Source organism: Nuphar pumila, chromosome 16, assembly GCF_984573655.1.
Source record: "Nuphar pumila chromosome 16, dmNupPumi1.hap1.1, whole genome shotgun sequence".
Classification (NCBI taxonomy): Eukaryota; Viridiplantae; Streptophyta; class Magnoliopsida; order Nymphaeales; family Nymphaeaceae; genus Nuphar; species Nuphar pumila.
This window is the reverse complement of record NC_143264.1, coordinates 4,403,425-4,415,590: the sequence shown is the minus strand read 5'-3', so window position 1 is coordinate 4,415,590 and position 12,166 is coordinate 4,403,425. Positions and strand designations below refer to the sequence as shown.

At 41.1% G+C, this 12,166-nt stretch overlaps 1 protein-coding gene across 1 annotated transcript; it reads left to right on the top strand.

The window, feature by feature from the left end:
• Nucleotides 1-219: 219 nt before the first annotated feature.
• LOC149812725 (uncharacterized) lies at nucleotides 220-11,870 on the top strand. The gene is made up of 6 exons (XM_089990707.1): nucleotides 220-541; nucleotides 1,089-1,129; nucleotides 1,232-1,395; nucleotides 10,388-10,487; nucleotides 10,574-10,743; nucleotides 11,058-11,870. The coding sequence occupies exons 1-6, from the start codon at nucleotides 468-470 to the stop codon at nucleotides 11,574-11,576; spliced, it is 1,068 nt and encodes a 355-aa protein (XP_089846833.1). The 5' UTR covers nucleotides 220-467; the 3' UTR covers nucleotides 11,577-11,870.
• The last annotated feature ends 296 nt before the right edge of the window (nucleotides 11,871-12,166 follow it).

The following is a 12,166-nucleotide window of genomic DNA, read 5'->3' as shown; positions in this document are numbered from 1 at the left end:
TGCGTGGACCAAAGGACGCACATGGAGCCCGTGCTCAGTGTGTCTCGTGGACGTCGATGGGGATTCAAACGCCCCCAGCAGTAGTCCTGATACGGTTACCCAATGCACTAAGCCCAGCCCGGCTCGAGCCATTCTACCTGAACCTACCAACCCAGATCCAGTCAAGGTATGAGCCCCAGACCATGGTACCCTATAAATATGTGTGTGGCTTGGAATTTTGAAGGCAAATTTTCTCTCTCTAGAATCCTAATTTCTTCCATCCACCCATCTCTCTCTCTAGAACCCTAATTTCTTCCATCCACCCATCTCTCTCTCTAGAACCCTAATTTCTTTCATCGACCCATTTAGCTCCTCTCATTGGCCTCTCTCTCTCTCTCCTGCCCTACTCTCTGCATCTCCAAAATCTCTCATTTCTTTTCCCAAGGAGAGTGAAGGAGAGAAAGAGGAAACTGGGGAAGGTAAAGGTCATGGGATCGAAATCGAAAGGTTCCGCTTCCAATGAAAACGCCGATGCTGCTTCCGGCGAGGGTGGAAGCCCTGGGTATGCCATATCCCCATCTCAATCATTTTTCTCTAGTCGTATTCATTGTTTTCTATTCGTTTCTCACCACCCATTTGTTCACTCACCCACCCATCTGTGTTCTTTCTCGATTTCTCTTTTTTTTTTTTTCATCGGAAAGTCAAGCCTTTCCGTACCTCTCCTTCGTTTTCTTGGTTATAGTTGAATATTCGTGCTGCATCGTAGTTGTTATCGTTTATTGTTTTGAGTTTTGACGTATTTCTCTATTAGCACTTGCTTCTTTATACACCCAATTGGTTTCTGTCGTGATTTTTTCTTCCTTTATAGTCGGTTCGGTCCATATCTTATTTTTATTTTGTTCTTGATCATTTTCGCTGCCCATTTGGTTGGCTTAGACGCCCTTCATCTGATCCATGTTCTCTTTTATTGAATGCTGATGATGACGAACTTTGTGCGTATATTTCTTTGCGTTCAATCTTTTGAATGGATCTTCTAGCTGCCTTTTGATTATTTAGACATCTATTTGCCTATCTGATTCTGTTTTCCTGTTTTCCTCTTGAATGATCAGAAAGATATTCGTTGGAGGCCTCGCCAAGGACGTTAGCTTAGGTGAGTGTATTTTTATCACTCTATTTGTTCACTATTCTTTTCTGAGATTTTGGACTACTGTTTATTTTATTTCATGTTCCCGTGATGGTGTGATGAGTGCAGCAACATTTAACAAGTATTTTGGGAAATACGGAGAAATTACTGATTCTGTGATAATGAAAGATAAGTATTCTGGGCACCCTAGAGGTTTCGGTTTTGTCACGTATGCAGATCCTTCGGTTGTTGACAAAGTCATACAAGAAACCCACGTCCTTAATGGAAAACAAGTAAGTTTTTTTTTTCATTTTTATTTTCCCCATTTTGAGGAAATTCCTGATTCACTCATCCTAAATCATTGGAATTACTATTCCGAGCTTCTGTACTTCAGTTTGACCTATGGAATTATGAAAGCCCGTTATCATTGCCGTGTTCATCCTTGATATTTTATTGCAACAAATTGTGTTTGTTTTCCTTGATGTTAAAAACTTCTTAGTGTTAGTACCGTATCTGTTGCCGTTGCTTATTTTTGATTAATAACCATTGCAATAGTGGTGTATAGATGCTAATTAAATGGGGTATCCAGCTTGGAAAGGGATGCAATATTAGTTTCCAGTTTTGAAAGGAGTCCCATGAGTTCTTAAGCAAACAGCTGACATAAGGACTTCTCCATTCATTGTCGTACCCTTCTCTAGCCATGCCTAAGGGTGGCAATGGTCTAGGCCGGGCTAGCCATGCCTCTTGAGTCCTAAAAAATTGGATGCGCTGGTTGGCTAGCTGGTTCTGCTTCTCCGTATTTTTTCCTTCTAAATTCCACCTGAATTGGGCCTGGTGCATAATTAACCTTCTTCTAAAGGCAATAACCGTGACACCATTGTTGTATATTTACTATTTAGCAAAAAAGGTTCAATCAGAAATTAACTTAACTGTGTCGCATGTGGTATGTGGTACAACACGGGTACAACTGGTACAATACCTGTGCTTTTCAAAAGATGGGTGTGGGGATATACACATACAGAGATTCACTGAAATGGAGAAAATATATGATAAAAATATATTATGTCGATGTACATTATGTAGTATATTTATGGAATCACTCGTTACCGACACCTAAAGTACTATGGAAATGGTTATGCTGAGCATTTTGAAGTATTCGTGTTGCAACCTAGATCGTACACAAGACAATGGAAATCATGCCACAATTTAAGCACGAAGACATACACTATCAACAACTAACTAGTTGAAAGCTTGCCACTATTACACCAAAAGGAAGATCTAATAGCATAACTATTTCACCAAATCCAAATGTTATGTCTTAATATGACTCAAACAACACATTTTTGTCTATATGGCTGCTCATATCTGATGCACTAGTAACAAACAAAGCGATGACCAATAACCCTAATGGCGATACCGGGGGGGGGGGAAGAGGTAGAACCCTAAGGGGAGAAAAATGAAGGGTTCCTCTCAAACAAATGCTTCAAATGACATCGCAGAAGATGAGAGTTGTCATCTTCTTGTCATTGAGAAACCCGTATTCCACTAATCATACTTTTTGGGTTCACATTGTCATTGGGAATTGACATATGTGCCATGTTGTGAAAAATTGAGGCGTAGTGAAGCGTTCCACCAAAATATGAAGCAAGATGTAAGCCTCAAGGCATACATTTTAAGCCTAAAAAATATATTTTTAAAAACTTAAAAAACGTAAAAAACTTTAAAAATAAATAAAATAAATGCTAAGCAATAACAAAATAGAAATAGGAAATCTCAAGTAAATATCGGAAAATATGAGAATAACATGTAAAAGTAACATTAATGCAACAACTTGATCTACCTAAGTATCTAACAAATAGAATATGAGCATTCACTAACAATTAAATTCTTCAACATTATGTCATCATCATATAATGCATATTACCATTAACAGCTAAAAGTTAATTTATTTGTCCAAAACTCTCCAAAATGAGTGTTACAACATTTTTAAGTGCAGATGTAGGTCCAAAAAACCATATGAAAAATGGCCAAAAGCTAATGTATTATTAAATCCAGCAACAACATGACAAGCTCAAACCAGCAAAACAACCAAGCAAAGTACCCAGAATTTCCTATAAACTATAGATCTATGTCACAGGGATTCGGCTAGCAGGGTGCCGCACCCGCGTCGACGCGACTCAACACGGGTGCGGGTGCGGTCAACCCGACCCTGGGTGCATTGACCGCACCTAGGGCCATTTCGGCACACAAAAAGGCCTGCAGTTGCATCCACACGAAAACCCCTCTAAAACTTCAAAATCTTTTCGATTTGGGTGTATTACAACCCATTGCAACTTGAAACAGAATACACCCTCAACAATCGTAATAAACCCTACCCTAAATCCCAAATTTTTGATTTGGGGATTCATGGCAAACCCAAACCCCCAATTTTTCGAGTTGAGAGTTACAACAAATCCAAAGCATGCTTGAAAACTCAGTAGTTGTGCGAAATCACAGTAAAACCTACCTTAACCGGCGAGGAGGCTGTTGTCGTGAGAGTGGAGGTCTGTCGGTGCCGCTACTGTCGAGCTCGGGCCGAGAGGGAGAACGAAAAAACAGAGGAAGATGAGAGGCAGGGGGAAAAAGAGATAAAGGGAAATGTAGAGGGCATCGATTGCTCCTGTTAGCGTGCGCAAGAACGAGAGCGTGGGAGGCAGAGAGTGGAAGAGAAGGGGTTTGGGACCCCTATTTGAGGACGGTGGTCCCCGAAAAGGTAGGAGCGCCCCGTCCTCCTGGTGGCTATGCTCCGCCCCCTCCCCCTTTGCGATTTCACATTGCGGGAACCACCCTCGTTTTATCGAGCAACCCGTATCGGGTTGCCTTAATATATACTTTTTTTCCTCGTAGGGTATGGGCCGAGTCCAAGACCCAGGATCCAGCAGCGAGGTGGATCCGCGGTTCTCTTGCGGTGTGGATCCGCATGTTGGATCCAACTGTGGATCCATACATTAAAATTATTTCTAGATTTTTAATATATGTTTATTATTACATTACTATTATTATTATTCCCTTTTCTAATATATATATATATATTTACATTTTTGCCCCTACCGCACTGCCGCACCCAGGTTTTTTGGAAGTGCCGAATCCCCACACCCGCACCCGCACCCGCACCCATGTGACATAGCTATAGATAAACTTAACAATAAAAAATGGAGAAAGAGTAGGAGGAGAAGACCTGAAAAAGAAGATTGGAAGAAGAATAAAAGAAGGGAAGAAGAAGACAAAAAGAAGGGAAGGAGAAGAAGAAGAAGGAGGAGGGAATAAGAAGAACAGAAGAAAAGGGAAGATGAAAAAGGAACGAGGAGTGGTCTCTCTCTCCTTCATCTCTTCTTTTGTTCTTCGGGACGCAAGGGGAAAACCCCAACATCCTTCTTCATCCACACACACAGAGAGAGAGAGAGAGAGAGAGAGAGAGAGAGAGAGAGAGAGAGAGAGAGAGAGAGAGAGAGAGAGAGAGAGCATATTAGACAATGCATGTGGCAACATTCACAAGGCTTATGAGTATGACCCAGTGAATGAATCTATATTTGGTGTATGCTTGTGTGCTCACTTTTGACCCCGTTTTGATGACACCCAAAACCAGGTTTAATTCTTAGTTTTAGGTGTGAACTTAATCTTCACAAGAAAATCAAGTTTGGTGCCTGTTTGGATAACATCAAACATGGTTTTCATGAAAACTAGATTTGGCAAAACCTGGTTTAAACTGTGTTTTGAAAAAACTGGTTAGCTGTAGTTTTCTCATATGGGTAACTCGGATTATTGGGTTACTCTTCCACAAAACACCTCTATTTTCTCTAATCCCTCTTATACTTTGTTAAAGTAACACACACCAACCATTTGAGACTAGTGGTTAGCTAGAAAATGGTTAGAATTTTTTTATCTTTTTTTTTTCATTTTTGAATTGGCCAAACATTTTCTAGCCAACTACTGGTCGTTAAAGAACCTTTTTTTGTCGGAAAAGGACTGGCCAAACTATTTTTCTGTCGGTGGGTGTCCAGAAAATAGTTGGCCGTGTCTTCTTGTTATCTTGTTTTCTTTTCATTTTTAGGTTCTTAGCCATTTCCCGGCCAACAACCCAATAAGGGAAACACCAACTCGACCATTTCCAGCTAGTGGCAAGCCAGAAAATAGCCGTCCCTACTTTTTTTTTAGTGATTGAAAAATGGGCTAGCTGCTGTTGCTCAGCAAGAGAGGCACCATCTTGGCCATTTTCTAGGTTATTGGCTGGGCGTTTTCTTTTATTTTTGTTGTTTTTTCCATTCATTTACAAATTTTTGGTTGCTGGCCTATTTTCCAACCAACCCTGAACCAAAATGCCTGCACCCGACAAGTGAGTCACTAGCCCAACCATTTTTCGGTGGCCTGCCAGTATGAAGATCGCCACACCCATGTCTCTTTTTATTTATTTATTTTAATTTTTGGGATGCTTGACTATTTTCTAGCAATCCACCTGTCTAGAAATGGATTGACTGGTGACACCTAGCAATGAAGGCACACGTTTGGCCATTTCCCATCCGGTGATTGTCCAGAAAATGGTTGTATCTATTTTCTTTTTACTTATACTTTTTTTTGTCATTGTTTTAAAATTTCAAGTTGCCCAACCTTTTTTTGGCAAGCCACCAGCCAAGAAATGGCCTCGCTAGTACTACCCAGGAAGGGAGACACGTGTACTATGGCCATTTTGCTGCCGATGGCTGGCCGAAAAAGGGTTAGACTTAATTTTTATAATTTTTTAATATTTGGGTTGCCTGGCCATTTTCCAGCCAGCCATTGATCACGAAACAATCGGGGTGGTGTGCTAAAATGGCATTGAAAATAAAATACAACCATTTTTCAACTTATGGCTAGTTAAAAAGTGGCCAACTATTATTTTTATTTTCTTGAGCTTTGAAAACTCGGAACCTATTTTTTCAAGTTTTGGGTCATCTATGCAGTAAAAAAATCCTGGTTTTTGATAAACCAGGTTTACCAAAAACTAAGTTTTAAGGCAAAACTAGATCTTTGAGAAATTTGGTCTTCCTATCCAAACATGGCCTTAATTTTGATATTTGAAATGTTTTGTGTATATATATATATATATATATATATATATATATAGAGAGAGAGAGAGAGAGAGAGAGAGAGAGAGAGAGAGAGAGAGAGAGAGAGAGAGAGAGAGAGAGAGAGAGAGAGGTGCACTAACCCATCAGACCTCCCTTTTGTTTTTAAGTAGTGCGCCTCAAGGCCTGTCAGGTGCGTGCCTCAGGCCAGTTGTGCTATACCTGCGTGCCTCAGTCCTGAAGGCCCTCGCCTTGAGGCGAAGCACACTTTTCACAACACTGCATCTGTGTTTCAAGCTTGCTAGAAATGTTGCTTTCATTGAGGGAAACCGTTTCCATAGGAAGTCCGTGCTAGAGAGAATTATCAGATGAGGAATACATGAGGTGCACGAAAAACCCTTTGGAAGAATTCCTGATCATTCTTCGTTTGGCTTTTCTATATTGTTTACCTCTTCTTTTTAGACAAAGGCCATACATGTTGCACTGGTCTTGTCCTAGCCGTACATAGATAAATTGGCTCACAAGCTGCTCAACCTGATGAGGCACTTACTCGTGCCATACACTGTAGCCCTACTAGTAGTAGTATTGATGTGACATTGTATATAACCCCCAATATATAAGCATGACTTTTTTTGTGGTCCCAACATGTGTTTATCAAGAAATAAAAAGACCTGGCGGTCGGGTGAGATAGATTGGTGGTAGATCTGATGCAATTACGTGCAGCCATTAAGTTAATAGATTTTTAGATAAAATAAATGTGGATTGATGAGTAATATCTCATTCTTGGGAACCTAAACTTTGAATCCACATGCCTTATGCACCTTGCGTCGAGGCAGACTCTTCAATCAATGCAGTTGTAACCCCAATAAGTCTTTGTTTGGGAACCGGTGTTTGTTGGGATTTGCAAGGAGCTGGGGAAATACAAAAAAAAATGAACTTCAAGGGAAATGGATTTTAAAGGAGTTGTGGATTCCCTCTATTGTTTGGAAGTACAAGTAACTCTTTCAAGGATTCAGGCTTTCAGCTCCTCCTGATTTCTCACAATGTTTGGTTGTAGGTGAGTGCAGTTGTAAGTAGAGGTGGGGCAATGAGTTGGGCAGCCCGTGGGCTGGGTCACAACTCGGCTCAGCCCCTATGTATAAATATTTTCTATAATATATACATATATATTATGTAAATCTAAACATAAAATATATATTTTATATATAATATAATAAGCCGGGCCTGATGAGGCCCCATGGGCATAACGGGCGGGCCATGGGCCGAGGTTTTCCCAACAGGCTGGTCCAAAGCGGGTTGTTGGCATAACCCGTCATTTTGTGGGCCAGGCTTTAATTGGGCAGGGCTAGGTCAATGGCCCAGTCCATTACTTGGACGGATGGACCAGGTCGGGCCCATTGCCCACTCCTAGTTGTTAGCCTCCTAACTGCACCATTGCTCTTAATAATGAGGTACAATAGGTGAATATAGGATTTACTGAGGTAAATGTAGTAAAAAATTTGAACCATCGGAATTTAGAAACCCACCAGAATCCTTGTGCAAGGAGTTGTAAATACCTCCCCTTTATTAGAGGAGTTGAAATTTGAAATTTTTGGTATTTGGAGTTGGCTGACTCCCAACTGACATTTATGCCTCCCTCCACTTCCCTCTCCCAAACACACTCCAAATCCGTTTGCACCCTTCCACATCATGTAACTGTCTCCGACACCCTCCCAACTCCGATACCCCTTCTCCCAAACAGAGCCTAAAGGATTTCAAGATACTACTGCCAATCTATGTCACAGGGACTCGGCAAAACAGGTGCCGCACCCGCGTCGACGCGACGCGACGCGGGATCGCGTGCGGGTGCGGCACCGGGTGCGGTCAACACGACCCTGGGTGCGGTCAACGCACCCAGGGTCATTTTTGTCCAAATTTTTGGGCGAATTTTTTTTCCCCCACCCCGATGAAAAGGAGGAGGATTAGGGCAAAAAATTTTTTTTGCCCTAATCTCTCCTCTCTCTCCCCCTGAGCTCGAGCTCTCCCATCGCCGCCCCCGCTCGAGCTCTCCCATTTGGTATGTAATTTAGTTCTTTTATGCATACTTATTTGATTGATATTTAGGTCGATTTATGTAATTGCTTTACTTATTTGATTGATAATTTGATATTTAGGTAATTTGATATTTAGGTTGATATACTACATGCATGATAAATCATATTATGAGTTTATGACAATGTTTACTGTTAAATGTTAAAACTGTTAAAACTTCAAAATTATATATATATATATATATATATAAATTTTTTTTTTACATTTTTGCCCCTGCCGCACCCCCGCACCCGGGTTTTTTGGAAGTGCCGAATCCTCGCACCCGCACCCGCTCCCGCACCCGCTCCCGCACCCGCACCCATGTGACATAGCTGCCAATGTATTTGTTGAAATTGTGACATTCATGCTTGATCCTTCTTTATTCAGTTTTTTACATTTTTTTCTGTATTCATTAATATGTTAGTAAAAGTGAGGAAGCCATTATTTTTATGGGAGACATTTATTACTTGAATTGTTAAGATTTGTTTATCTGAAGACAACGGCTTCTTTTTTCCAAAGTGACAAGTTCATTGCTAATCAGAAAGGGGAATTGAATGCCTACTTTTATACAATGAGCTGCAAATAGAAGGCCTGTCATCAAGTTGGATAATAAGCACAACTAAGATGGTTTGTTTATGCAGCTAACACGATGAGCAGTAAAATTACAGATATATTTATGTAATTGGTCTCTTGATGAGTGTAGTTGCAGTGCAAATTCTTTGTTGCTAGCCTGATCCATCCTACAGTGCAATGTTGCTTATTTTTTTTGTTGGATGTTAATTGTGCACCTAGAAAATTGTCATGCTCATGTGTAACATCACCTTTCTTTGAGTAATATGGGGGGATAGAATGCTGTTCCTGTTATCATATGAACTGGGAATTAGATGAAAGAAACTGGTTGTTCTGTAGAGATGCATACACAGTGGTCATTTGTGTTCAAGTAAACTGTGCTTCAAAAGTAGTAGTGAATAGACTAGGATATATATATATATATATATATATATATATATATATATATATATATATATATATATATATATATGCGTGATTAGTAACCACAAATGTGGGATGAACTGGAAGCCTGATTATGGTGCCTAACTACACACTAAATTAGATCCCACACAGGGTGTTGGTCGATTAAGATTAGCAAGCCGATGGTCATGGAAGTTGAAATCCACTAAGGAGTGTGTAATAACTCACCTGCCAAATCAACTAGCCCCGAAAATGGATGGCACTTAAGTGACCCACACTCGGCCGTCTGGGTGATTGCCAGGTCTCGATAAGTAGGAGGGCGCGACAGTCGTTGCAAAACCCAGGTTGTGCCACTGGGCAGAACGACCGTCAGTGCAGATCTTGGTGGCTACATACTGGCCAGGGTGGGCACGCGCCCACCCTGATCGGGAAATCCCCAATAAGGGGGTTTGGGTCAGGGTGTGCCCACCCTGACCCGAATGCTGTGCCCGCCCTCTCCCTCCCCTTAGGGTTGTCAATGGTTCAGATATGGGATAGTGCTTTTGCCAATTTTAGCTGTCCCGGATCCGAACTGAACCAACTGCCCAATATATTTTCTGATCCGAAATCTGAACCGTTTGCAACCCTACCTCCCCCAACCCACCTACCCACCCTTTCTCTCTCTCTCTCTCTATATATATATATATATCTTAGGGGTAATGGAATAGATAGACAGTTTTCTTGACCAGATACTCCACAAAATGTTGTAGCCGAGAGAAAACATAAGCACATTACTGAAGTTGGTCTCTCACTGATGTTTGCTACTGGAGTGCTGAAGATGCTATGGTCAGAGGCATTCCATACAGCAACCTTTCTCATAAATAGATTACCAGCTGACAGTATCAGGAATAGAACCCCTTATGAGTTATTGTGCTCTCTCTCTCTGAGAGAGAGAGAGAGAGAGAGAGAGAGAGAGAGAGAGAGAGAGAGAGAGAGAGAGAGAGAGAGAGAGAGAGAGATCTGTGCCCACCCTTGTATTTTGGCTCCACCCTTGAGGCTATGCTTTAACCAATTTAACATTTTCTTTGTTCTTCATTATTTATAACAAAAACAAGTAAGAGAAAAATGTAGAGGTTTGCGCTGTTGGATTCTTCTTTTGTAATCATTTATGTGCACTCTGCAGGTTGAAATTAAAAGAACAATCCCAAAAGGGGCTATACCATCCAAAGATTTCAAAACCAAGAAGATTTTTGTGGGAGGGATTCCTCCAACAGTTACAGAAGGTATCTGTATGCCAACTGTTATTCTGCTTTATTAGTTTTATGCTGCTGTATCCTATCTTTATAAAATTTTCTATCTGTATCCCCAGATGAGTTCAAGAATTTCTTTGGGAAGTATGGTGAGGTGGTGGACCACCAAATCGTACGTGACCACTCAACCAACCGGTCTAGGGGTTTTGGGTTTATAGTCTTTGACTCAGAACAAGTTGTAGATGATCTTTTGGTGAAGGGAAATATGGTTGACCTGATGGGTATAAAGGTGAGTCTGATACACTGGTTAGTTGTAGAAGGGGCAGTATATTTGCCTGACCTTCATTTATCTTTCTATGTTCTAAATTTCCCTATCCAAATATTTTTTCGGTTCAACTTGATGTTGCATGCTATTTTTGTTTTCTTCAAGTTGTGGTTTTAATACTAGTCCCCCCCCTCCACACACACACACACACACACAGTTTGCAGTTGATCTTTAATTGATATGGTAGAATATAGATCTTTAGAGTAGAATCTGACTAGTTTTTTTAGATGGTTTACAGGAAACAGGAAGCTAGGTTAATCTCATTGCTTTCTTTGTAGGTGGAGATAAAGAAGGCTGAGCCGAAAAAAACCTCCAACCCACCTGGACCTGCATTTGGTAGCAACTCTAGGGGTCGTCCATTTGGTGCACGGGCAGGTGGATTTGGTGACACTTATGGTGGCTATGGTGGCCCTGGGGACTTTGGTCCTCCCCCATCATATAGGTCTGGTGGAGGCTATGGTGCTAGGCTTGGTGGTTATGGTGGATTTGATGGTGGCATGGGTAGTGATTTTGGTGGTGGTTATGGAGGCTTTAGTAGTGGTGGCTTAGGTGGTTATCGAGGAGATACTTCCTTTGGCTACTCTGGTCGCCTTGGTTCTTATGGTGGTGGATTTGGTAGTGGGCCTCTTGGCGGCTATGGCCGAGGTGTTGATGACTATGGTGCTTACGGCCGATCTGACTATGGGGGTAGTTATGAATCTGGTTCAGGTGCTGGTTATGGTGGAGGTGGCTACTATGGAGGTAGGGGTGGTTATGGAGGTAGCGGCACTGGAAGGTACCATCCTTATGCAAGGTAGAGACAGTCTATGGAGTTCTTCTGCCTAGTCCATGGCTAGCTCAGGCAAAACGATTCAAGGTGCTTAGAAAATTTTCATTTGATCTACTAGTATGATTGGTGCCTTGTGTTTAGATAGCATATGTGCCAGAGGGATCTTCCCTGGTGAGATAGACCTTAGATTATAGTTTGTGTTTTAGATACGGTTCATGTTACTGTATTTCTTAACGAGACCTACAAACTTTCTGTCATCTTGTGTTTTCTATTGTTAGCTTCTTTGGTTGGTTTTATGGAATGGTCTCTGAATTTGGTCTTTGCTGTCATGCGTTCTAAACATAAACATAAATAGGTTCTGTTCATGTCTTATAGATTCTAGTTTTAGACTACTATTCCAAATTGCTACCCATTCTAGTGCTTTTGTCCTTCATTGAATTATGGGGGATTATGTTTGTATTAAGTGTACTGGTTCTCAAGTCTTCTAGCTATGCATAGATCTTCGTGGTCCAGACTTGGAAATGCTTATTTGATGAAAAGCAATGATATCTTGTAGATGTGCCTAGAAAACGAATATGCAACTGCACTGTTAGATTTGTGAAATAGTAGGCCCCAACC

What these genes read in the sequence shown, in the direction of transcription:
- LOC149812725 (XM_089990707.1), top strand. Translation starts at nt 468, where the DNA reads ATGGGATCGAAATCGAAAGGTTCCGCTTCCAATGAAAACGCCGATGCT. An exon ending in TCCTCCAACAGTTACAGAAG is followed by an intron (nt 10,488 to 10,573) that starts GTATCTGTATGC and finishes CTGTATCCCCAG; the next exon opens with ATGAGTTCAAGAATTTCTTT. An exon ending in TTGACCTGATGGGTATAAAG is followed by an intron (nt 10,744 to 11,057) that starts GTGAGTCTGATA and finishes CTTTCTTTGTAG; the next exon opens with GTGGAGATAAAGAAGGCTGA.